At 46.3% G+C, this 27,431-nt stretch overlaps 2 protein-coding genes across 3 annotated transcripts in view; both read left to right on the forward strand.

Moving 5' to 3' along the window:
- Positions 1-8,637, forward strand: part of LOC135378326 (uncharacterized) — a 42,140-nt gene extending 33,503 nt beyond the window's left edge. For both annotated transcript variants that reach the window (XM_064611329.1, XM_064611330.1), the window contains exon 4: positions 6,521-8,637. In XM_064611329.1, coding sequence (XP_064467399.1) covers positions 6,521-6,595 — 75 coding nt within the window. In that variant the 3' untranslated portion in view covers positions 6,596-8,637. The remainder of the gene's footprint in view (positions 1-6,520) is intronic.
- A 5,191-nt stretch (positions 8,638-13,828) lies between these two features.
- On the forward strand, positions 13,829-24,377 carry LOC135399786 (protein singles bar-like). The gene is made up of 4 exons (XM_064631521.1): positions 13,829-14,208; positions 15,421-15,603; positions 16,418-16,558; positions 24,224-24,377. The coding sequence occupies exons 1-4, from the start codon at positions 14,005-14,007 to the stop codon at positions 24,293-24,295; spliced, it is 600 nt and encodes a 199-aa protein (XP_064487591.1). The 5' UTR covers positions 13,829-14,004; the 3' UTR covers positions 24,296-24,377.
- The last annotated feature ends 3,054 nt before the right edge of the window (positions 24,378-27,431 follow it).

Consider the following 27,431-nt stretch of genomic DNA (forward strand, 5'->3'; position numbering starts at 1 on the left):
CATGGTAATGAGCTATACAAATCACTTTTTGTACTCCAAGCGGACAAAGTAAAGCCCGTGGGCCCCTACACAACCCCCTTGAGCCCACCGCCCACATGATTTGCAATAAAACCACACAGAACCCAGCTATATTGCTCCACCGTCCTTTGCAAGCAAGGCATCGCCAGTCTGATGTGTCGCTGGTCGCTCGTTTTTGCGCGCGCTTCTGCTTTGCTGGAAATATCTTAGGAAACAGGAAAATTTGCTGGAAAATCCTAGACAATATGCAAAAAAGAAATCTGAGGAACAAGCATAAATCCAACTAATAGTTGACTTATCGTTTCTAAATTATATTAAATTTAAATTACATTAAATTATCGCGTTTTGCCCCGTGCATATGATCGGATATATTATTTTTTTCTGTTCAACACCGGATAACCAAGAGTGCCAATATTTTGCTTATATCTAGATGAATGAATAAAGAAATAGGATGTGAACTTACATTGACAGAATAAGTCTACGAAACGCTGCTGCACAGATACTAAGAGAAAGGACTACAGAAAATTGCGCCTCTTTGGCGGGTCTCCACATTCGTGGCAGAAGTAACTGATTTGTTTTCTCTTCAACGCATACATGAATCCGGAAAATGCTCACGTGCAATAAAGCGGACATGCAGAGCCACCTATGGGTGAAGTTTCAAGCGCATGGAGCAACGCGTCTCTGAGACAGGCGGCGTCGAGCAGAAAATGTCGCGTCTTGCCCCGTGTCTCATCTTGCCTCACCTTACCCTACTTGCATCCGCGTGCGATATGTACAATATTGTCCACGTGAGGAGTGCTGGCCGATTCGAATATCTTTTCCACATCGCTTCCCGAGCGCTCGCAGCAAACTGAGAAGCTGAACAACCGTCTTAAGTGATTGCAAGATGCAACAAAATCAACGAACTCTGCAAACGGCAGTCCACACGGGCATACCCAGTAAACCACAAACGTTTAATGGACATCCAGAGGATGTTACACCGTGGATATTTTTGATGTCTAGTTGACATCCGGATATGTCCACCTAACGTGGAATGGATGTACTACGGATCGTCGGAGGTAACTGTATAAATGTATGTCCTCTGGATGTTACAGTGACAACATTTGTCACATCCAGTGGACGTGCTTGTGAGGCATTGCGACGCCTAATATACGTCCTATCGATGTTCCTACCGAATTAACATACGACAATGTATAGATCGGATTGCAAATCTACTTTTTCAGCTATTTTGTGTGCATGAACAGCGCAAATGACGTAGCCGTGGCCGTACCCCACCCGACACGGCTGGGGCATTTCTCAGTTTCTATTGGCGTACTGGACGGAACATATACTAAAATACCAATAGTTGCGGGATGTTTGTTAAGTGTAGTGGGGGCCGAAAACGTTTGTAACGCTGACTAGGATGTGTTTCTGCAATTAGTATGTACGTCCGCAATGAGTCAAACTGCCCGCTAACATTTCTGATATTCCTTCCTGACAAATATTGTGTTTGTAATTCAGGCTATTGTCTATGATGAGGTTACCTACTGAGTGGAGCTGTCAAACTAACAGGTTTCTTGTGTTGGTGGAAGAGTGCTACGTAAATACTTTGCAGAGAGCAGGACGCGAACAAATGGAAAAACTTGCTTTACTTGTTCTCAAATTTCTCACGTTCTCGCAAGATAGATTCGCTTTCTTCTAGCGCTATACGTAAAAATTACTATTGAATTGAGAGTCGAAACAACGTTTCGTAAACGTACGTCTATATTATCGTATGTTAATCCGGTAGGAACATCGACTGGACGTATATTAGACGTCGCAATGCCTCACGAACACGTCCACTGGACGTGACAAATGTCCAGCAGGTACATCCAGAGGACATGCATTTATACCGTTATGGACGAGCTTCCGACGATCCATGGAATGTAATGTGGATATATCTGGATATCTACTAGACATCCCAAATGTCTTAGATGTTTGGATCTTTCTGGTATGTCTAATAGACGTTTGTGGTTTACTGGGTAGTTATGGGACTACCACGGGGTGACAGCACTAATGGCGGCGCCCATTCCTTGAATCGTGTTTTTGTGTATATGTTCGTACCCCGCGGTAGAAAAATGTACGTTCCACTGCTTTGCACCCGCTGTCGCTTCCGTAGTGCCAGCGAGTGTTTCGTAGAAGACGGCACTATGCATTTTTCGAAAATAACGACCGAGCGAGGAGCAATGCGTCTTCTGAGCCCTGAACAGCAGAGTAGCAGATGACATTTCTCTGAACGAATTCGCGAGCGCTGACATCACAACGTCCTCGCAACGTCAGAGGCTGGTACTGCCCACCGCGCACGGTCGCTTTTTGTGGCGTACTTGAAATTCAGTGCGCGAAATTCGCGTGAATTACTTCTCATGGTGCATTTTATTACTGTGCTTAACTGTTCTACAGAAAGAAAACAGGGTGTTGAAAACGACTTCTGTGCTACTTTAAGCCAACACGCTCTGCATCTTCTTGGAGGTCGCAAAGTGTTGGCCTTACACGCGAAGAGCGCACAGCATGAGCTGCTTGTTTTTCAGACACTCATTAGTGGCTGTGTGCTCTCTTCACGCGATATTCTGTACGAGCATGCGCCTTGCACGCAAGACCGATTAAAGGGGCTAAGGGCCCTCATGCCCAGTGGGGCCTTTCATTGTCCTGTTTAGTCATTAGCGAACAAAACAACGAATGACTTTATGATGATGGTTATAATGATGACGATGATGGCATGAGTGCTTCACGGCTGGATCTGCGGCATCCATTACACGTAGAATATTAAGTGACTCGCAGTGGGACCTCTGTGAAGAGAATGCGGGATCTGAGATTCGACGCCTTCTGTGAAAGCGATTGTAAAACACGATAGCGAAAAGGAAGAAAACGTACGAGATGAAAAATAACTAGAACGGTAAAATCTGTGATCATGTGCCACGAAACTGCAAAGTCATATAGGCTGGAATCAGACAGAACGTGAAGGACGCGTGGAATATTTGCTTATCACCAACAGCTAAGTACTGAAGGAACGTGCACGACTTTTTAGTGACTCTATATTTTCCTCAATTCTGTGTCTGGGGCGGGCTTTTGTGAGAGCTGTAGCGACGTTCTTCCGTACAGTCTACACAAAATACCGCCATTCTATGCAGAAACCACGGGAAGCAGCGGACAGCCGATGGTATATGATTCGTTGCTGGGCTACCTCGCAATTTTGACGCGAGGAGGACTGCATCGCACCGACTAGACGATACAGCCCAGTGCCAGGACGTTTCAAAGTCATTTCCCGTTGATTAATATTTCTGCCGGTCCCTGACCTGTCAACCCCGACCTGCTTCTGTTATGTATACATTTTGATTAGCTCCACTGAGTAACGCCGCGAAAGTATCTGGACAGCTGTTTGGCCGTCATTGCGTGTCACCCAGGATGTCGCTTGTATTACAGCGTTGCCCACGGACGATCCGTCATGACTGTGAAACATGTTGTCCAGGAGCTCGCGACGTTTGAGTAAAAATAACATACAAGCGCGCACTTGCGGAAAGTGCAGCTTTTCCGCTGTACAACTCTTCCTTTCTGCTACCGTTACTTTTTGGTTTGACCTTATGTAAACCGAACCATCGTTTAACTCAGTTTCTGAATTTATCAACATATCTATCAGTCACCATTTGAACTCGCAGGGCCCTTGCATACTATAGCGTTTCCTGTGTACTTTGAGCGAGAGACAATTAAGCGAACGAGGAAAAGTCAACTCATGCGCTTCTGGGTTGTTTCATTTTAAATCGAACAAGGTGTGGAAGTCGCGCCTTCAAATTCAAACGAAGAAAATATATGTTGGAGGGGACCTCGGATAATATAACAAGCGCCCTATGCGGAGTCCGTGCAGGCGATAGTTTTTGAGATGGAGAGGGGGAAATTCAGAAGCCTCTTGCGCGCGCTTTCATTTGTGCAGAGTTTGAGCGCTTCCGTTCGTTCCGATCCGTTTGTTTTCGAGATATAAGAGATGCACTAATACTTTTTCGTTTCAGAGAGAAGTCCACGGTCTCCATGTTGCTCAGCTTACACTTCACTGTGACGCACAGTGAATTAAAAAAAAATGTTGTAACTCTGCCCGAACGTCAGAAAAACCCAAAATTTCCCACTACGTACCTCCGTAACGGTTGATCGCACGACACTGATATTGGTGTCGTTCGATAGCTCATGCAAGGCCCTTTCGTATGATGTCAGGTTTATATATGTCACGGATCTGTGTTTTTCTGGAAGCGTGTTCAAATGCGCAGGATATGCTACATTTGCAATATTTAACCTCGGTTATCTCAAAAATGCCACTTTCTTTTCTGATCATTTACGGTACATGAGTAGCTTGATACCTCTCCTTACATTGTCACAGAGATGTTTTTCATATTTTCCATCAGACGCGCGGCGATCCCCCCCCCCCCCCCCCCCCAGACACAGTTAGTGAGTGGCGGCCCATTCCTGCGCACGTCGTTTCCACGCATACATCCACGGTTTTACTGCGGGCCAAAAACCTTATCAGACTTCAATCCATTGTGCAGTATTTAGCGTGATGTTGAACGAAAACGGTAAAGTGGGGTAGTTGCTAACTAGTACACATGGTTTAAGAAGACCAAAAGAGGCAAGAGGATGACGCTGAACTTCCAACTGGTCTTTGTTAGCATATACAATTCTTTAATACTTCTACCAGAACCAATCAAGGAGCCTATTTCTTATCATATATATTATCCTTATCCTATATCTTATCTGCGTGGGCCATAATCACAGATGCTAGGAATGTTGCTTCTTCCTGCGGAAGGTTGATTGAAGCACAGCTCACGCAGTTTTCAGTTCCAAGTTGTTCGATGATGAGTGCCTATATTATATCTTTATTATTGTTCTGTCAAACATGGGAGTGAAACCAGACCTGCTGCAATGAACGGAAAGGTGACTCGACGGAGAGCCTTGTAACGAACGCTGCGCGCTCCCTCAGTCCATGGTCACCATATTCCTAAATACACCACGCGCTGGGACTACGTAAGGACTAAGGTCTATTCGATAAGTTTTTTAGCCCACAGTAAAACCGTTTCATGGGGTGAAACGCTTTGACGCACGAGTGGAAACGACCGGCGCAGGGAAAAGCCGCCACTCCCGAACACTGTCTCGGGGGAAAAAAAAAATATCTGCGCGTCGCAGGCGCAAAAAAAATGAAAAATATCTCTGTGACAATGTAAAGGAGAGGTATGAAGCAACACCTCCTAGACAGTAGAAGGCCTGCGCACTGCCTAACTCACGGAGGGTGAGCTTTGCGAGCTGCTTCGAGCTTATCTCTTGTTCGCTCTTTCATTGACGTCATAGCAGCATCCTCAGCAGGCCTTCTGCTATCTATGAGGTGTTGTATGAAGCTACTCAGGTGCCGAAAATTATCAGAAAGAAAATGGCATTTTTCATATAACCGAGGTCAAATATGGAGAATGTGAGCATACCTTGCGCATTTGAACGCACTTGTCAGCGCTTGTCAAATTCATAGTGAGCAGTGAGATGGAATCTGTATTTTAGGACCGCATGCATGTCGTCGAGTTCCCCGTTGCAGTTTTGTTTCTTGCACTTCAGCTCACTTGTAGGGGATGTAGCTACGCATATGCACGTACAGTTCGGTGATTGGGAGGGGTGATGTGTTTCTATTTTTAGCTTTTCACCTTTTCTTTTCTTTCTCCTTTTCTCCTTTTCTTTCTCCTTGTGGGAGTAGCAGAATTCGTCAGTGACGAATTCAATATCTTCCGGGTTTTTTTCTATAATCAAACTCAACTCACTGAACGCACTTCCATGAAACCGCACATCAGTGATATAAGTAAACCTGATATCGTACGAACGGGTCTTTCACGAGCTATCGAATGATACTAATCTTGGTGTCGTGTAACTAGATACGTAGTGGCGAATTTTGGGTTTTTCTGACGTTCGGGCCGAGTTTTCAATTTTTTATAAAATCAACTGAGTCCTAGCGAAGTGTAAGCTGAGCAACATAGAGACAGTAGACTTCTCGCTTCGATGAAAAAGAATTTATCTTCTATATCGAAAACCAACGGATTAGGAAGCGCTCAAACTCGGCACAGAAGAAAATGCGTGCAAGAAGCTTCTGAATTTCTCCCTCTCCACCTCGAAAACTATCGCCTGCACAGGCTCCGCATAGGGCGCTTTTTATATTATCTGAGGTCCCCTCCAACATTTTTTTTTTTTTCGTTTGGACTTGGACACGACTTCCGCACATTGTTCGATTTAAAATGAAACTACCCTCAAGCCTCTGCGATCATGATAGGAAGAATTATCTATTAGGTGTTTGGCCTCGTCGTGAACATTGGATGTGTTGTGCCTTTTATGTCCCTCCCTTCTACGAATGTCACTTACTACAGTTACATTGGTGGAAAACTCGTGGAACGATGACGACAATAATGATGGCGATGATGAGCGCGTTCACGAAGGCACCCAGAGTTTCAAGTTCGATTCTTTTGTTTCACAGGTCTTCGCTATCATGAACGGATGCCTGTACCTGGTTGGTGCCTTCATGTCCTTCCGCATCTTCCGTCAGGGCTAAACACCAAAATCAACCGTCCAGCCCGCTGAGGAAGTTTGGCGAGAAATGCTGCCTTTATGTGACACTCTTTCTACTAATGCCATGTACTTTCAACTGCAATGTTGCACCGCATGTTCGTTGTGTACTGTACACTAGAATCACCGAATAAGCTTCGTTCCAGTCACCCCGTCACTGTGGTGCTCGCGGAAGCGTTCGACGCCATTTTGTTTCCGCACGCTCTATACGCCGCCCTCTATGGTGGTACCCACGCGGTGAATCGACTGATGTACCCTGACAGTTTTGCGATGCGACCGGTAGATCCACCATACGCGGCGTAAGGTATAGTTCGAAGAAAAATGACAAAAACTGCTTTCGTGTTCCTGGATGACGGTACTGTGACTCGAAGGTTATTTTGCCACTTTGCTGTAAGCGTAGACGTGCCTTTGGTGTGACATATGCAGGCTTTCTGACGCAGTGCGATATGTTTCGTGACTAAGTGTGTCTACGTTCTGTGGCGCTCAGGTATACTTAAGAGATTGCTGGTACGCGACGTAGGTGACGTACTCCGGTGCACAGTTGTGTCTGTTTAATGTCTCATTGTTGTATTGGTGTCGATAGTCCTAAAGCTGGTTCGCATGGTGCTGATGGGGCTGTCCAGTTGGCAATGAAAGAGGTAGGTAGCACTGTAGTAGCAACTTTCTACTCGACGTCAGGTCGGTTACTGTGATTCTTACCGCGAAAACCAACCTCTGCAAGAAATTCGAAGCGAGCCTGATATTGTAAGGTAACTGCCATCTATTGGCACAAGATGAAATTTACGCGTGCGTCGTCGGAGTCTTTTATTTTGACTTCTCCTAAATAACGATTCTTGATTATGAGGCTTATATCAAGAAGTCTCCACTTTCAAAGAACAGATTCCCCCCCCCCCCCCCCCCTCTGTTACCTTCTAGCGCCATCATTCATCGCCATTGCGCTGCGTCTGTTGCTTTTGCGCCTCATTATTTTGTGTGAGGTTTGAATCATGTCATAACTGTAGGTTCCTCCTTAGTGTTGTCCGTTAGTTGTGATCTCTTAGATGCTGCTCCATCGTGAACTTTCACCAATATTCAGGAACTGCCTGTTTTGAGTGGCATTTATTTTTGCTGAGAAAATAGTGACGATACACCCGTGCTATAATGAGGGACTTCTGGTAACACGACATCCAAAGTTATAAGGTCATGTGTCTGTTTTTTTGGATGTGCAGCAATTGCAGATAAACAGCTAGTGGAGTTTTTTTTTTTTTATGCCTCTCACACAGTTATGAAACGTGGTTATAATATGCCAAGCAGGATCTTTTTTTTTTACATCCGTCGAAGAATATATTTGAATATCAACAATACACTTTCGTAACGACGCACTTTCTCTGTTATTCTTTAATTGATAGATGCATGTCTGTATGTATGTTTGATATTTTGCCGAGCCAAAGACGGTCATAGCATTTTTTTCTTCCCTTTCAATGATGCAATAGCCCTTTGCAAAATATTAGTGCTAATTTTGATCCACAAGATAGGGATCGCACGCTGTAAAAAGAACACTGCTGCTGCAACTACAAACGTTTGACCACTGCACTATTGTGCACAACCACTCGAGTTAAACTTACCATTGCATGAAGGAACACTTCAGCGTGCCTTGAACGTATGCCTAAGGTTTAATGGCTGCCAAAAGATATTTCGTACGACCGCTTTCGGACAAACGGTGTCATTACCAGCGTTCAATAAGTGCCTCGGCGCGCAGTGTCACTTTTCACGTCTTAAAGAAGGTACAATCCACGGGAGATTATTGCTCGAATATTGTGGCATGACAGCGAGACATTTTGATGATCCTTCATCAATTGCATTATCTTGCTTGGAGATGACGTCCATCATTGTTGAAAATCATAACTACAGCCATGAAACAACACCATTATTTTGTGTACGTGCTGTCGCTGCATATATTTATAACGCTATAGCAATCTCATTAGTTTTCAGTCCGGAATGCGATTTGTAGTGGCATTTTATGGCTTCAATAAATTATTATTCACAGAATCGTTGTCCAATTACTGACTTATCCTCACCTACTCGAGGTGAGGGAAAATCTCGCCTTGCCAGAATTCGAGAGCCCTCATCTAAAGCAGGGCCCGCTTGCACGAACATTGAGGAGATTCTTCAGTAGCATCCTCAGAAAATATTTGATAGCATATAGTGAAGGTATGGAAAGCGAACCCAAACCTGGGTGAACGTGACTGAGATCGTGCAAGATGGACTCCGAAGATGAATCTGACGTTATAGCATGGAAGACTAAGTAAGATGAAGCTGTAAGCATAAAGATTTCGGTGATTAGGGTTGCGTGTCTAAACTGCATTGGGACTTTAACGCTGGCTCCGGTGCCGTTAAGGTTTGCGTCGTTTCGACCCGTCTCGCCTTGGGACACGACGTTAAAGTGGACGCGATAGCTCGTCCCAAGTTACGTAGTGTTTTTTTTTTTTATTCGTTCCAGATTTTTTTACAGATAAACTGAGAGCAGCAAATATTTTAAGAAAAATCTTCTCGGGAACCGCACCGCAAAGGATACTGTCCCGATGACCATCTTATAGACCGCGCAATCAAAAGACACGGCCCGTCCGAGGGCGGGGCAGCAAAGATGCCGTTTGTGCGAGAAGTGCGAAGTTCTGGTTTCGGCTTTGCATAGCGAAATTTGGCAGTTTATATCTCGAGGTACATTAGCTTCTCAGTGTGTTCAATAGGGACGATGGATGATGATGACTGGTTCCAATTCTGCTATCTCACATTTCAGAGAAAACATCTAATTAATAAGTTAATGAATTTTAGCTAATAAGTCGTCCAGTAGTCGCGTACACTGTCCTACGAGATATCAGCCTGGCCGCATAACCCGCCTGCCAAAATGGCGTCAGCGCTGCTCTCACAGCTTTTTTTAATAAAAAAAAATTCAACGAATAAAAAACACACACCCTGTATTAAAGACTGCTATTCACACCTGTATGAACCAGAATTTCAAGTTTTACAGTAAACTAGACCTGTAATAGACGCGTATAAAGGTACCCACTGCAGACGCCGAAACTCAACCGACTGTGGCACCACTGTAACGCTCACCGGATGAATTTATTGACCTCCGGGATACATTATTATAGGATAAACGCCTGTAAACTGTTTAAAGACAGAAAAGCCCCGAACACCATCACACACGCGTTACATGTCATGCCGCCAATGGGAAGGCACCTCCGCTAGTGAGGTTGCGGGGTGCTACCGCGGGAGATGTCACGTGCTTATGGAGCCAATAGGAGTCTTTCGCCCCTCAGACGTCAGAGGAAATTGCACAAGTTCAACATAAGAGTAGCCATGGGGAATGATAAGTTATAAGTAAATTAAAAAAAAAAAAGATAAATTGAATTCGGCACCCGACCAGTTCTGCAAAAAAAAAAAAAAAAAAGAGAAAACTGCAAATTAAAAAAAAGAACAGAAATGCGTCGTAACACACACACTCACCAAAACGTAGTCTCGCGGCCACAATTACATACAAGGCGATAACACGTGCGCAACGTCACACGACAGCGCAATAGCAACAACAAAGATACGGTACAGCGGCAACAATCACAACATCACACACCGACAGTGCACAAAACCTAATAAACGGATTCCAAAGAACACTGTGCAATAAAATTCACAAGCGCAGTCGGAGCTGTATCCCTCTTTCTGAAGGGCCAAACACATAACACCTGTGCAATGTCAAAAGGTCTACCGTCCAGTCGGTTGAGAGCGGCCTTCAATGATGAACGTTGGGTGGCATATTCTGTTACAGTGGATAAGAACGTGTTCTGTGTCCTCCGCAACGGCGCACGTTAAGTAGTTCGCAGAGTTGGCCCTCCCCATTTTGTGAAGAAACTGACGCTCGTACGGCACGTTTAATCCAAATCGGTGAAGAAGAGACTGCACCGGGCGAGTAAGGCTTTGTGGGACACTGAACTTCAACTCCGGATCTATTCGGCGAAGATGGGGAACGAGATTAGCCGTGAGACACGCGGAAGGCGCTGGATCCTGACGGGACTCCAGTATCCAGGACTATGAGCGGTGTACAGATGGACCGAGGACAGCAGGAAGAAGTGGGGATAGCTAGCGTCTTGGGCCGACTTCAGGGGGAACTGTGCCGACATTCGTCTGGAAAGTCTTCGGAAAACCCAGGGAAAACCTCAGAGAGCACAGCCGGTGGTAGGATTCGAACTCACCAGCTCCCAGTCTTCAGCACCACCTTGGCTACCACCAACGAGCGGGACACGCTACAGGGAGACTTCGATACGATCTTTGAAAAAAAATTGTTGAACGACGCTTGGTACACATTGGGCCCCAAATACCGGCTATGGGCATGATTTCCCTCTTAAGCGATGTAATATGCAGAAATATCAGTTAATCTAAACCGAAACAACAGTCGGGAAGGAGGAAGCCAAAACTTCCTTTTCTCAGAGCGCTCGCAGGAAGCCGATGCATGACATCACCGGGTATGTAGAAGCAGCAGAAGCACGCGCGTGTCGCGGCTGGTCATAGCGCTTTAGGAGCAGTGTTCCGTCATGGGTTCAGGCCATTACGACTCTGTATCCTATTCGTCTGACTCAGACGAGGCGACGAAGTTTCCTCGGAGCCACCGTTGGACGCGGACATCGACATCCGTGTTGCACGTGGGGAATCTTCCCTCAGAGCCTCATCTACAATTTACTACATAGTTTTAGTTCCATCAGACTTGTGTCGATTATCAAAGGAGGCAATATCCGCACCACTTTGTATATTCTTACCTCTTTGAGTCTTCTTTTTGAGTGGGCGCCTCGTTGGGTTAGCATAGGAGCACCCGAGCGTAGGAACAGCGTGGCTCGGCAACACTTTTCGTTCTTGGAAGACAAATAGCTGGTGGTGCATCAGACGTGCTCTGATGTCGAGCATTTCAGATTCGAAATGGTCGGAACATATTTTTCGCTGTGTCAATCATTCCAATCATTCCAGTCTTTCGGAGCACTGCCTCCCACTCACAGCGACGCGATTTTCATCTCTCCAGAAGCGAAGACAAGCAACACCCGACGTAGAAATCGACTTGTTGCCGCAAGTTTTGATGAGACACCTCGCACTACCTTTCTTATCACTAATTGTTGCAAAAGAAAAAAAAAACGATAAAACTACAATGCGTTGAGTGCACACAAGCACAGATCAAACGGACGCACGTATACCCAGTGATGCAGTACGACCGCCCAGTGTTGCTTGCACGTTGTCATCTGAACGCGTCATCTGAAGGGACACGTCAACCACTCTCTCTCACTCATCCCCCTTTCACTCTTACATTTTTCTCACTCATACACACAAACATACGACGGGATCGACGCAAGCTTGAGCAAGAGGCTTTGTATGTATTTGTCCTTTCTATGTTGTTCCAGCCTCAGAACATCAGTTCTCTCATGTACATTACCTAGGTTTGCCCTGAACTAGAGTATTCATCTTCCATATGGGACCCACCAAGCCTCGGGACGGTTTTTGTTGACTGGAGACCAGGAATCTCGCAGGAACCCGACCCAGTACATAAAGGGGACAAAGAGCTGTAGGCAGGGGCTTGAAATGTGGGGTTTCCGGGCAGTATCGTATCGAGTTTGGTGTATCCTCGATCGCGATCGGGTACGGATTGAGCGAGCCCCCAAGAAGCACAATGTACCGAAAGTCGAGTGCAATGGGGGTGGACGGGTAGGTGGAAGGCCTTGAATTGACTCGTGAAACTAAAGACAAGTGATAAGACATGTACCGTCCACCCCTACTGTACTCGACTTTCAGTACATTGTGCTGCTTGGGCCACTCTAGATGCGTCGGTGTGCCAGCAGGAGTGTGTAATGCCTCAGTGATTCAGCCACTCGGAGGGCCGCTATGTAGGTGCCTCTTTCAGTTCAACGTTGCTCGCGGTTACACCGAGTCGGAGCCTCACACCTTTCGCAAGAACTGGTTGCAAGGTTACCTCTGACACTGAGCATTTGCCGGAAAGTACAGGCACGTGATATGCAACTATATGACGCACCAACGACGAATGGGGTGGGGGGGGGGGATATATTTATTAGACGAAAGAGAAAAAAATGGGGGAAAGGTCAGCCAAACGGGACGTCGAACTGCGAACTGCTATTTCGCAACAAAAAGAAAATTAATTGGCCGAACAGGGCCAAACACGGATCTTCAGTTATTATTTTTTCGTCCGCGGCGTCTTTTTTGTGCGTTTGCTGCCCAAGCTCAAGTTGTTTTCATCATGGATCTCATCCACCAGCTTGCCTATATGTCTACGCCATCTTATAGACACATTGGTTCGTGTATCAGGGCGCGCTTGCATGAACGTTCAGACAATTCCTCAGTGTTGCCCGCGGTACCTTCGGTAGTGCTTTCTGCACAGGGTACTGTCCTCGGCGCTTCTCTTTCTTAGAGCACTGGCAAAGATACTGAGGGCAGCTCTGAGGAGTAGCCTCAACGTTCGTGCAAGCGGGCTCAGATCGTTCTTTGGGAGTCTTCCCCTGTGCATTCCAAGACAGAGTACGACCCACCGTGACCCCCACAATCCGATGATGGGACACTCTCGTTAAAACTTCCCCGGTCAGATTCAGTTTCGAGTGGGGAAGGAGTTTACGGGTGAATGGAAGAAAGACGGTATTTTCTCGGAAAATTTTCATACCTGCTCGCGCGGGGTACACGACAAGCTTGCCGATTGCTTCCCGGGTGTCACTGATACCGCACCGTTCCGTACCACCTGACAGTCTCGCTGGGCGATGTGGAAATTAGCCGCACAGTCCACAGCTCCTCTAATGAAGCTTTTCATTATATTATGCGCGCAAGCTTCGTGTGCCCACGCATTACAAATCTGGCATTTGCTCCGTGTTTCCTTTGGGCTGCGGCTCCAAAGAATTAGATCCTCAATAAGTAACACCTTCTTGACCTTTCGAGTATGAATGAATAAATAAATAAAACGAAGCGGAAACACAACGGTACTTCTTCATTTCGACAGCCCACCACGCGTACGCCACATAAAAAAAAGCCGGCGAAACACCGCCGCGTGTATAATGTCCCGGACTACCTCATACTCACTGACGCCTTCCTTGAGACGCACACCACGTCACTTCAACTGGGTCCTATTTCCAGCGCTGGGTGCGCCGGGCGACACTAACCCTAAAATTGGCAAGTAACGCCGACTGTGGTTCCTGGCTTCGTGGAACTATTTTTTCACCTTCCTTCCCCCTTAAGATCTTTCCTCAGAGACATCTCACCGGTGCAATGTCCCGCCATGCGACTAGCGGCAGACAAACAAATGAAACAGACGCTGCTTAACAGGCGTGCGCTGCTGGTAGCAAAAGTGGAAGAACTCGACAAACGCACGGCACTACCGTTTTCCACATGCTGTTTTCTTCAGCGGTGGGTGCTTGTTTTCAGGGACCTGTAATGAATCGCGCTGTGGGACGACCCACAGTGAGGACAGTGCCCGTCAATGTTCCCTTGCAGACAGTGGTCACGACGACCGGTGACAGTGGTGTGTGCTGCGGTTGTTTCAACTTCGGGATATTCAATACGCGGGCTGGGATTTATAAACTCGTTGAAGTGGTGAGTATAAATTATGGGACGGCGGTTCTAGTGATGATTCAAGTATGGTGAAGAGCTAGCTGACTCTGTAAGTTGACTGTTCGAGTGTTTGTCTGATGAGTGTGCGGATATAGTGCTGACGGAAGCTGAGGTGGACGGTCCTTGCTTCCGTGAGCGCATGTTCTGCATGCACTTGAATAATAGAGAAGACGTTTTCGAGGAAACTGGAAAGTCGGAATGATTCTTGTTACATGCCCCATTTGTATAATTTTGTCGTTTCTACGGTGCGGCAAAAGAGAAACCTGAAAGCGAGCAACAGAACGGGTAACTTTTTTCTTGTTGTTGTTGTCCACTCTCAGACTTTTTGTTATATGGTTACGTAATGCAAGTAAATGTTCCGAGCAGTCATCGGCGGCGGCTCACCTAATGCTTCTTCTTCTTCTCGTTTTTCCCTCTACCTATACATGACACCGCATATTATATGCACGCTCACTGGATCGCGGAATTTTTCGCGTGTCGAAATGCAGGAACAGATGGTTACATGCTTTTATAGGCAAATTCGGACTCTGTCGATAAACTGTAACTGATAACTAAGTTTTCGAGGAGATTAACTGTGTTTGGATGAATGTTGCTTAACTATCAGTTGAAATAGTTGATTATGAAGAATCCGGATTTTTATTCATAAGGCACAGAGCTTGCCCTGGAGTTATTAGATTTTCGCGGTAATGTTTTAAGCAGAAAACTAGCATCGAGCAAGTCGGTGACTCCAAATTTTGGAGGAGATGTATCTTCAGTAGATCGCCGCAGAAAGGCAAGAGGCATTCTCAACACAGAGGTTACTTTACAGAGTCTGGATTCATTCTATGCAAAGCAGAACCAATTCAGACTTCGGTGAGCATTGCCTTCTTACATCCGTTGAAAGACACGAATTTGTCGCGCGATTTCGCCATCACACCAAGACAGTCGTCTGGCTGCACTCCAGCTTTCCAGGAACACCCCTCTGGTTTCCTGCGAACCTGTGCTGTTACCCCGTAAGAGCTGTGCCAAGCACCTACCCATAAACTGATGTTTCGCAAAGGTAGTGATGCTCTTTTCGACAGATTCAAATTCGCCTATACAGTGCTCGCAGAATGTATCTTTAAAACTGTAAAACACGTGTTCGTGTAATGCCGTATTAACTATGAGAGAAAAAAAAAAGCACAAAGCAGACTGTTCCACTTATGTATTGCGCAGATTCTGGGCGCGATCTGTCTATACCTGGTGCTGCTCTATGGTACCCCTGTGTGGCTCATGTTGGGACCAGCCTACGCCTTCTACCTGACTTCAGTTGCCGCTTCTCTCATGGGCTCCAGCGTCTTTTTCTTCTCTTACCTTCTTTCCAGAAAGACATACCTTGTTGCACGAAATACTGTACTGGTACGCTAAGCTTCCTTTTTCATCTCGATGCGCCAAAAAAACTCGAATCATCATCATCATCATCATCAACCTTTTTCATCTGTTGTCTTCCCAAGTCTAGATTTTGTGTGTGTGTGTGTGTGTGTCACATTTGATCGAGGTAAAAAAGATTCGTTCTCCGTTAAAAAGACTTGGAAGTTATCGAAAATTCTCGTGGAATAAAGCAAGTGATTTTTGTGTTACTAACCTGGAAGAACGACAGCCAATGGCTATATGGGGTGCCTGAATACTAGCTCCCTCTGCACAGAGGGAGCTAGTATTCAGGAACCGTAAATGACTAACGTACCTTGCTCCCCCTCGCGGCGCACGCAACTGCGGCGCACTTTGTTTGTTCCCGAAAAAAGCCATGAATATCAAGAATGTAGTTAAGAGAGCCGTTCTGCCGCTCTGCCATGTCCGCCATGCCTTCGAGAAGAAGACGCAAGAGGGTGTACATATTAGAGCCTTGGGCCGGTACTGGTAACTAGATTCCTGTACTGGATTAGGCCCGGTCCTGAGTTTAGGTTTAACGTGAGTCGAAATATCTTAATAATCTCACAAAACGGCATACGGGACGCAAAGCAGCGCCAGTTGTCTAGATGCACGACGCGCGGTGGCGTTGCCACCAGTGTAAGTGAAGTGTATTCTGCAACAGTCACTAGTGGAAACATTCAACGACTTTACCCCGATTAGAAGCGAAGCAGGTCACATGTCTCAGGTTTTTGGACGACATAAAGCTGTGCTGCACGATAATTCACTTGACCTCACTAATGGCACCCCGTTTATCTTTCCGCAGGAGACGGTGCAGAATACAATCGCCTTCCTGCTTCTGAGTGGGTCCTCTGCATTCCTGGTGGTGCAGACGTCGCTATGGCTCTGGCCACTCTACCTTCTGACTCCTTTCTTCCAGGCGTATCCCGCCATGATGGCTGCTGGGGTATGTTTGTACGCAGTAATACAGGTTGTAGCCTCTAAAATACCTCTTGGAAGCTAAATTCCGAACGGAGAGCGAAGAAAAAAAAACACCGAACGAGCTCGTCCGATGTTGTTTTCGTGTTCTCGCTCTCCGTTCAGTATGTACCTGCAGCTTGGGACAAACGTTTACGGAACACCGGGGTGTCGCATTTCTGCATTGGAGTGACACGCAGCAGCAAAGAGGAGCGGACACACATACGGATATGTATGGATAGAATAGCCAGTCATCCGTTTCTTATTCGATCTCTTCCTGATGCCTAGCAGGAGGCCGCTCCGATGAAGAAATATGCTACTGCCGTGTTCCGTAAACTTTTGTCCCAAGCTGTACAACAGCCAACTAGCTCAACTTTCCACTCTCAGGTCTTACAAGGTGCTAGTAAACCTTTTGCCCCGCAACCTTTGACTTCTGACACTTTTTATTACATTTAATTCGCGAGAAATTGAATTTTCTCAATTGAACCCCGAAATTTGCCAAGTCAATATAACGGTCTTTTCTTTTCTTTTTTGTGTGACAGAAACAGAAAGCGCATGCCGGAATTACCCCATTCTATTGCAAAATACGTTCACCATTACAATGGTAATAGCATGAAAAAAAAAAAAAAAAAGCGAAAAACCTTCGTTTCGAGGCGCGCAAATTACCGGCCACGCTCAGATCTCCGAAAGAAGCGATGCGAGGTGGCCATGTACCTGCCTTTCCACTTTCCCTTTTCCAAGCTGCGGCTGATCAGGGCAGCATGGTTGCAATGCAACCAACCGCCGCATCTTGCATTAACCTTACGGATAACTGATATGATGGAACGTAATTGTTCTGAGGCTGGAACATACAAACAGGCAAACACAACACAAGCCTCAGTTGCCTGGGAATGACAGACATCGAAAAAGCCAAATCCCGCCGCAGTCTGGCTTTTTCAATGACCGCCATATACTTCAACGGAGACCTGCATGAGCTCGGCCGCCATTTTTACATAACTTAGTTTTTCTTTTTTTTTTTGTCAGATATTACCAAAGTAGTAGGGAGTGCATTTCGTAATGCAATTGAGTAAATTCGACGTGCGCTTTCTGTTCCTGTCAAAAAAAAACAAAAAAAAAAAAAGAAAACGTGAGGTTGGCTTGGCAACTTTCAGAGATCAGTTGGCAAAATTCAATTTCTCGCGAATTAAATTTGATAAAAACGCTCAGAAGTAATGGCAAAATTTCCCATGAGGATAAATATCGTTGACCTCATAATGTTCAGACAAGGGAATTTTTTAATACGATTTTTTATCACGTTAGATGAAACACTATGTAACGAACGTTACAACGTGTGTAACATCCACTGAATGATTTCCAAAGCAGCTTCAACATAACCGTTTTTTTATTGCCATTGTTGTAGAGCAGGCGCTTAAACGATACGTTAGGCGCTTAACTTACGTGTCAAACGATATATTCCGGAGTGGTGGGCTGTGCGCAGTCGTCACTGTGATGACACCAGGGGCGGATCTAGGATGTTCTGTGCGAGAGATGGTAACCACAGGAGACTGACTGAGATGGAATGACAAATGCCGAGGACCAGCCATTCCGAGTAGATGACCCGTCAGTGAAAACCGATGTTGTCGTAGTGTACCTGTCATTCATCATGCCCAGGGTAAGCTGCTTGGCGACACAAGGGGCTGTATCCCTTTTCCTACCATGCAGGCCAGGAACAGTTAGGCGGATGATTGGGCTTGACCGGCTTGACAGAGACAATGTAGGGGTACTGCGAGATAGTTCCAAGCCCCTAACTTCTGTACTTTGCGGCATTACAATATTCCGGAAAAAGTCAATGACCGCTGCTCATTTTGTTGCTTCTTCTAACTGTGTTTCAAGGACGGTCTCCATGACTGCACGTTTTCGGCCTAACGTTTGACGCTAGACGTTTGAATGCGCCCAAGTTTTTGCCGCCGCCTCGGCTACGTGCTTCCGCGTAGAGATGGCGCGGCTTCAATGGCACACAGAGACGAGAAGGTTATCCGGGTTATATACTTTCCTGTTTTGCAGTGGACGGGCAAAATTGCATGCACATACACCAAACCGAGAAGGTAACAGGTCGCCCAGTATCATATGCTGATTTGCGGAGACTGATCCCAAGGTTGCGGGTTCGATCCCGGCCGAAGGACGCCCGCAACTTGGTGGCAGGGTACAATTTGCTCAGACACCAGTTTTCAGCGAAGGACGTTAAATACGGGGAGCCTTGTGCTGAGCCTTCGCCGCACGTTAAAGAACCCTCAGGTGGACAAAATTAATCCGCAGACCGACCACTGTGGCGTCGCAAATGATCGGTGTTTTCACCTGTTTTCACCAGTGACTTGTGCAGGATTTGCATCTCAAGGGAGATGTTGGGACCCCAAATTTCTGCGGTTCGACATCTGTGTCCGGTACTGCCTTGTATATCCACGTAAAGATGGGGATGATGATGTGATCAAGAGAGAAAAAAATGGGGGTGTGAGTTTCAAAAGAAGAAAGAAAGAAGTAAAGAAGTGTTGGGAAAATCCCAGACGCAATTGAAATCGACCTGCTTTCCGCACCATTCTGGTGGAAGGATGGCATTTGCGCGGGAGGAATGGATACGACTCTCACTTACATTGAAGCCTGCGGTGGAACGTAATAACTCTTGGAACAGAGAAACATGCCTCGGCATTCTACTCTACTACCTTTAGGCATAGTGACAGCCGGTGTTACGTAGTCTATTTGCTACAACTGTTTTATCTACCGACGCTGATATCGAATATGCTACTGCGGTGCAGGGCTTACTGTGCTTATATTCGCCAGTCCTAGATCGTGTGGTCGAAGGCGGACCAGGTGGCAGTAGACAAGTGGATCTATTGGTGAATTTGTTATTCTTTGTCATCATCCGGTGGAGAAGGCAGTCAAATTGTCTAGGATCGCATTTTACTCGAGTCGGACCTCCCCTTGGACGCTACTCTAGCCATCGCACAGCAAGCAAAATAAGCTCAAAGAGTATCTTCTCGTTGGTTGGTCGGTACACAACACTATGCCGCTATCCCGGTCGTGGACCTCCGTGAGAAAGAAAGGGTTGAACACGTGCAATGGGTGCAGTTCGACGAAGAACTTGGCGAACATTCCTCTTTGTCTTACTGTGAAGAAATTTGTAGACCATGTCTGACGAAACGACGTAGAGCTGGCCAGTACGCAGACAAAACTGCAGTGACGACCAAGGCTACTGTCAAGAAGATCAATATGGATCTCTACGCGACGTCTCTACCTATCGTGAAGTCACTCATCTTCTGTGAGATACAGGCCGCATGCATTCCTTTGTGTCTTCTGGTCGAGACACGTGCAGTAGTGTCCGTCTTGCCTTCGAGTGTCCACCATGTGGGACAGTGGCACGAGCTCTCTGTTGGCCGTCCAAAGAGCTTTAGTAGGAAGGTCGCTCGCGTATAGTTTGCCGGTGCTTAATGGCCTCCCGACATGTTCAGATCATTGGTTCCAGTGCCTCCTGGCGCGAAGCCTTCGTGCGTGCCTTGGCATCCCCCGAGCAGCAGAGACCCGAGCTGTTATTGCTGAAATGAAGGAGACCCCGCTGGACGTTCTTCGCTACGGTGAGACCTGCCGACTTTTCCTCCGATTTTTATCCCATCATCGGTGGCACCCGCTCGTATAGAAGATTTTGGGACGCAAGCACTGCAAGGTCAGCCAGGTGATTGCTCAGCTGAAGCCTAGCGTTCCGCGTTTCGTGGTGAAGATGGTATCTCCCAGTGCCCCTACATGGTCTCTGTCAAGCCCAATCATCCGCCTAACTGTTCCTGACCTGCATGGTAGGAAAAGGGATACCGCCCCGTGTGTCGCCAAGCAGCTTACCCTGGGCATGATGAATGACAGGTACACGACGACAACATTGGTTTTCACTGACAGGTCATCTACTCGGGATGGCTGGTCCTCGGCATTTGTCATTCCATCTCAGTCAGTCTCCTGTGGTTACCATCTCTCGCACAGAACATCATCTACGCGTGCCGAGCTCTACGCCATTCTCTTTGCTATGCAAAAAATATCTGCCAGCCCAGCTCAGTTCTGGGTCATCTTTACAGACATAATACCCGCGTTCCAGTGTGTGGCCAACTTGGAGATACGCGGGTCCCTCAGACCTGTTGTCTTTGACATCCTGCAAGTTTATAAGAAGGCGGCCGTTGCAGGGCACACAGTCGCATTGCAATGGACCCCCGGACATGTCGGCATCAGCGGTAATGAAGAAGCTGACAGAGCCGCCTTGAGCGCCCATCAGCATGCAGCTTTTCCTTCGATAATGATGTTTCCGGGCGACCGAAGACACCTCCAAGATGAAAGCCCAATGGCAATACGACATAGCCCACTCCGTTATCTCGGGTGCAGACCACACGCTTTCTGTGGAAATTCCTCTGCGACTACGGCGGCCCTTTACTGCACTCTTCCACCGCATGAAGCTCAATGTTGCATTTACACAGGCCTTTAAACACCGTCTCGGCTCCACCTCGTCTTCCCTCTGCCCTACTTGTGGAGTGTACGGCGACCTCTGCCACGTCATCCTGGCTTGTGGGCAATGTCACCACGAGCGTGCACTGATGGAAGTTTCTATGCAACATATTGACAAATGGCCGTTCAACCTCGCGAAGATCCTCGGACCGTGGCCGAACGCTGCCCACCAGACACAAGGCCTTCGTCTTCTTGCGGAGTACTTACGCACCACCGGTCTGGTGATGGATCTCTGAAAGTGCTCCCCCCCTCATCATCCCCTCATCTGTTCCCAATGTACAATAGGGCAGTGTACTGCCTCAGCCGCGGTGAATCGCCCACATCATCATCATCCAATGTGTGAGCGCGAGGTATAGGCTGAACAATATATATGAACGTTAGCGTGTTGTGCAGAGTATTTAGTTAGTGTTCTTCAAGCGACAGAGGAAACGTATTCATCTTACAGCTCTGCTGAGGAGGTGATCACATTCGAGAAGATAACCTGAATTAAAAGACAGTATTTGTCAGCAAAGGATGTCAGGAATGTTGTTCGGTATACCTTGACTCGATGCAGATGCACAGGAATTGCGAAGACGCATCCACCTACGGTCACTCTTACGAACGTTTTACGCCCCACTATGTCTACTGAACGTGCCCCCCAAAAGTTGTATTTCAGTATAGGCTCCGTACAGTTCCCAAAGAGATGATTTCAAGGGTTCTCTTCCTCCGTCGAAGTGAGGCGGCCAGGACGGCTCGGCGGGGTACGCCATTTATATGGTGGTTACACAGTGCTGCTGTACTATAACAGATCTTGAATGGTACTGCCGGAAACCTAGCAATAATATAGAGTGGCAAATAATGCGTCTTAATATATCTCATAAGAATAAGTGAATATACACTAAAATGCTAGGGCACTAGCATGTCCAGCACATATCCAGATACTCCGTGAAATTCGTTAAATAGACCACCAGGAGACCAAACAAAAAGGTAAAAGTGCTACTTCTGTGGATATCCAGTAGATATAACTTGGATCCACACGAAACTCCAGTGGATATCCAAATATCTGTGGCGATTATCTTCCGGACATTTGTGGGACATTGGTGGTTTTCTGGGTATGCTCTGTGACCCTGACGGCGCCGAACAGGGTTCCCTACTGTAGACAATCTCACTCACGATTGTCTAGATCGAAACCGCACGTCTGGTCGGGAGCATCTTTATTGTCCGACTGGTTCTCCTCTTTCGAGGATGTACATGGTATTGGCTTACATAAACATCTATCGGGGTTGGGGGGGCCTCTGGCCTCGTCTGAATCACGTGGCTGATTGGCGCCGTGCTTTTGTCTTGTCTTCGACTCGAAGTGCTCGAGTTTCGCACGTTTACACTACTTATTCAATAAATTACGTCAATATGGCTCCGGCTGTGGTTTGGCGCGCGCCGATCGTGTTTCGCTGGACAGCCGCTAGGATACGACGCGATGGTGAAAAAGGTTCATTGAGTGCGCTGGAGGTGACGTACCCTTGACGTTTTTCGCCGATTTGGAGGAAGGAAGAAGGAACCTCCGAATTGCTACTTTTCTTCACGTTTTAACTACAAACGCCGGAACGGATGAATCCCGTTTTTTTTTTTTTTTTTTTTTTTGCATTACTGTCATGGTCACGGGATCTTTCATACCGCGAAGAGAATTTTTTTTTGCGCTGGAGTACCCCTTTAAAGGGATGTCGCATCCGGAAACTGGATATATGAAACAGATACCACTATGCTCGGCATCAGGCGACAATATACTTGGCTAATTTTTACGTCCGAAAAGTACTTAGATATTAAATAAACGGATTAAACAAATTAAACTTATTAAACAATTAAACAAATTAAAATTAAATACTGTAGAAGTGGTTTTTTCCGCGTGGAAAATAGTTTCGCGTTTTCGAGCAGAGCTGCTTTGAGGATTGATTCGCGAGAACTTAAATTCGCGACACAGGTTTCCGGGAATGCTTTGCTCTTGCATATCGTGCCGCCGTCAATACTCGGTCATATTTCAGCACGTACTAAGACATCCGTTGTTCACGTGGATTGCGGCATTCTAGGTCTATTCCTTTCTTCTCCTCACAGAGATGGGAGGAAAGGCCCTGTCAAATGGCCTTTAGGGACCCTTTAGGAGGCCATAGTACTGGCCGTGTGCAAGTTAGCCAGTTTATTTTAGCAGTTCTTATTAATTATCACTCGGGGCACTGACCAGTTCGATTGAGATGTGGTACTATCATTCAAGCTGGTTTTGAGAATGCGGGGAAAGGCATGTTCTGGCTTCGTGGTATAGTGGTATATTGCATGTATAGTGCAAAGCGTTTATAGGAGTAACAAAAGCATGATGAATTTTGATTTCTTTTCATCTTGCCTGATGGGGTAAAACAATCTTCTGCGCTTGCTTAAACTGCCTACGCTACATGCCATTTACACGGCCATTATGCTACATGGAGTAGAAAGGGTCAGGTAGTCGCGGTACAGCGTCGAACGCCGAACGATTTTCGCCCTCATATGGCCAGAGTTATTCGCGGGAACTTAAATTCGCGATTTTGGAGGTGTGCGCGAAAAACGCGAAAAATAATTTCGCGCGAAAAAAAAAAAACACTTCTACAGTAAACGAATAAAGATCAGCACTGCTTTCGCAGCGGGGGCAACGACATCGGCGTGAAGACACTCCCTAACAGGAGGAGTGAGAGGGCTGTGCTCAGCTTAGAAAGGCGCCGTTCAGACGCCCGCATGACCGCGACATCACTTTTCTCAAGGCCGTGATCTAATTGGCGGTGTAGGGAATGACGTTTTTGCCTTCTTCCACAGAGGGAATTCATGCATACTCTCAACATCCGGCGTCTGCTCTCATCATGTACTCCATCGAATAGCAGTCAAACTACTCCACTATTTCGCGTGGGCTTTTGATACAGTAGTTAGCGGTCAACGAAAAATAAAATGACACCATAGTTTCGAAATCAACTGGAAAGAATGCGACGACCCTTTATGAACGATTTGGCCAAAAGAACATCGGTCTTCTAGTTTGAATGCTTGGGCAAAATTGTCCTTGCGTCATCGCTGCATCTCTGTGGTAAAAAATACACGTTTTTTTTAAGACGAAGTGACATATTGTTAAGCATGCCCACCTTTCTTGTTTCAGGTGCTCGGTTGCTGTGCAGCGGCTGTTCATGCATTCGACGGCATTCTGGCATTCCGGGATATGAAACAATGACACACAGCAACGGCTAGAGACGTTACACTGATGTATATATGAAGTTGGCGCACTTGTGTAATTAATAAACAGAGTATACTTGTGTTCCTCTATGGTGTCGAGGCTCAAGTTTGCCATTCTCCACGCCCGCAAACGTTTGTATATTTTTGTTTCTCATTGACGCATTAGTCATTAAGGTGACCAGTAGGTTTAGATTCGGCCGAGGATGCTTGCAATTCGGTGGCACGGTACGAATTCCCCCGCTTTTTTCCTCTTTGATTGATTGCACCGGCTCTGGTGCGAAACGTGCTGTAGGTCTTCTGCGAATCCAACTGATAAAAAGTGATTGATTGAACATCACTGCTCCAGAGGACAGATCTCCTCCTTACCTTCAAGGACGCCCAGATCACTGGAATCATTACTCCACCGATTCCAGCTGAAAGTTCCCCGCAGGCCACGCGTTCCTATACACCCGGTATCGGAATAGCTTCCTCATCAGAATGAGTTCAATGTAAAGTTCCAGAGGACACTGAGCGCATACTACTCATCAGTGAGCGATTCGTAGCAAGTCGGAAGTCAACGATGAAAGATGAACGTCACTGAAAAGGTTAGCCAGCTGTAGGGATCGAATCCACATCTTCTGGATTACCGGTCCAGGGCTCTACCAATTGAGCTAAGCTAACAAATGGGTTCATGTGGGTTCGATCCCTACAGCTGGCTAACCTTTTCAGTGACTTTCATCGTTGATTTCTTAGGCAATTTCAGGCTTTGGTTGTATCTGTCCCTTCTATGTTGTTCAAGCCTCAGAACATCAATTTCTCTCTTTCTCTCTAAGTCGGAAGTGCTAGGAATGCATTGGACAGGCACGATAAGGGCCGTCTTTACATCAGCCGCATATCGACACGATGGTGTCCCACTTTGTGGTCTCCTTTCTTGGGACTCTTGTGAAACGAATACCGTTTTAGAAATTTCCTAGCGACACCTCGCCACCCTAAGCGCGCTGGAGCAGCCGGCCCAGTGTAGAGTTGGGTCAACCACTCCATATTTTTTTCTTTTCTTTTTCAAGCCAACCAACCAACCAACCCTTAATTGATTGGTTCGATTCCTCTTTTCGCGCTTCGTTTTGTTATCTTAAAATAAAGTTGAAGTTGTTCATTTCATTTTCTACGGGTACCGAGTCTCATATAGTTTTGATAGGGTGGACCACGAGAACTTCAGTTATTTATCCACTCACTTCATTTCAGTTACATGCGTGGGATTAGATTTCAACCGCCAGCAACGGGGAAGAGTAAAACCACTGGCGATGCCCCAATCATCATCATTAAAATAAAGTTGTTGTTGTTGATGATGATTACAACCCGAAAACATGTCGTCTGACGTCAGGATGCCCCCCACCCCCAGACGCACTGAATGAATAATCTTACTCTCTAGTTGAGGTGATCGCTTGATAAATTTTACCCTTTTATACATCCATGAGATATTTTAAATAAACATGGTATTTTCTTTTAGCTAATTCATTCTTGTCATTGCAATGGCGCATTATGAACGTAGTTGTCAATGCGCCCGAAGAACCCGAATCATCATCATCATGATAAATTTTACCCGTGCTCATTGCCAGAAATGAGAATTGTGTACTAATCGCTCTCGGTGGTAGCAATGTTTTCGACTGACATGACTTTTTGGTTGCCCACTATACTGCATTCGTCTTCGTACTGCCTTCCTTTTATCTTTCCAAGACCTTTTGTTTGGGCTTCCAAAGGGGGAGGCTTGTGAGGGACTATATTCCACTGATCCTACAAGTCGGACCACACCCAATGTTTTTAATAGCTTCCCTATGTGGCGAGGGTGTAATCACGCATCCCGTTTGGGTGTGTCCTTAACTGGGGTGACTCCGCGTGGCCTTTCAAGCGCTTAAGACAAACTCATGCAGGGTGAAAATTCCCAGAATAGCATGATTCCTCCCTTTCACTTTTTCTTCTTTTGTTTTACGTTTGACTTATGTACTTTTTTTTTCTTGTTACCATCATCATCATCAGTTTGAGAGTTCGGTCTGTCTGCTGTCGACGCTATTTTGCGCATTTCTTCGTCGTGTAACCCAATCCAAAGGCTGTCCGAAGTGGCGGTGCACTTCATTTCAACGAGGCTACTTTCTTGGGTTCGATGTACCACTTTCTAGCACCACAGCGTTCGTTACAGAAGCGTTACAGAAAGGATAAAGGAAGCGTTCCTTACAAAGAAAAAAGTTGTCTACTGTCTATACACTTTCTCTAGAAGATGTTGATAAAATGTGTATAGAGATCCTAACTACTTTCTAAACAATTTATTTATTTATTGTGGTGCTCCAAGGGCCTTGCGGCATTACATGGAGAACGCATAACAGAAATGAAAATGATTACAGAACAGTAAAAGAGAGAGAGAGAGACAGGAAATGGATTAGCACTGGAAAAGTGATTGGTAATATCGTAATTACACCCGTATAAGCCGCAGGACCCGTTCTTGAGAACGTTTTGAAAATTTGGGGGCAAATAAGCCGCACTCGCAGATAAGCCGCGGGAAATACGACGCTGACTGATTTGTGCGGCAAAAGAGACCATAGAGAAGACCATAAAACCTGTGGTCCCATACTCCAAGGTCGGCATTGTGTACAACAAAGGAGGCCAGTTCAAGTGTTCTACCAATATCGGATTGTGCCTAGGGTTGCCACCAGGCCGGTATTATGCCGGCGCGGCCGGTTATTTGGGCGCTCTGCCGAGTGCCGGTAGGAAGATGATCCCGGCAGCCTTTTGCCGGTATTTGTGGCTCAAGACCTTTCATAAGGGCTTTTACGGGATTTTCCCTTCAACATTCCACTACAGCTTGAATAAATCTGGAACACAGACCGTGCTCCGCAGTCACCAGTGGTTTTCATAGTTATTCATTCTTGGTATTATTCATTGTTATTATTATTATCATTGTTATTTCTAGCATCAATGATACAACAACAATAAATGAAGAGGTGATGATGACATGGGATGTTTCCTCGTGGTAGCCACAGGACACTACCCCACTGATACAGCCAAACACAGGAACATATGTTTCCTTGTATTATCTTGAGCGAGCACGCTCTCTCTCTCTCTATCTATGTGTGTCTCGTCTACCCATCACCAACTTTCCCTTT

The sequence above is a fragment of the Ornithodoros turicata genome, chromosome 1 (assembly GCF_037126465.1).
Source record: "Ornithodoros turicata isolate Travis chromosome 1, ASM3712646v1, whole genome shotgun sequence".
NCBI lineage: Eukaryota > Metazoa > Arthropoda > Arachnida > Ixodida > Argasidae > Ornithodoros > Ornithodoros turicata.

Bases quoted from the DNA above. Each gene is read 5' to 3' on its own strand.
- LOC135399786 (XM_064631521.1), top strand. From the start codon at position 14,005: ATGCTGTTTTCTTCAGCGGTGGGTGCTTGTTTTCAGGGACCTGTAATG. The intron at 15,604-16,417 runs GTACGCTAAGCT...ATCTTTCCGCAG, and splicing joins TTGCACGAAATACTGTACTG to GAGACGGTGCAGAATACAAT. The intron at 16,559-24,223 runs GTATGTTTGTAC...TTCTTGTTTCAG, and splicing joins CCGCCATGATGGCTGCTGGG to GTGCTCGGTTGCTGTGCAGC.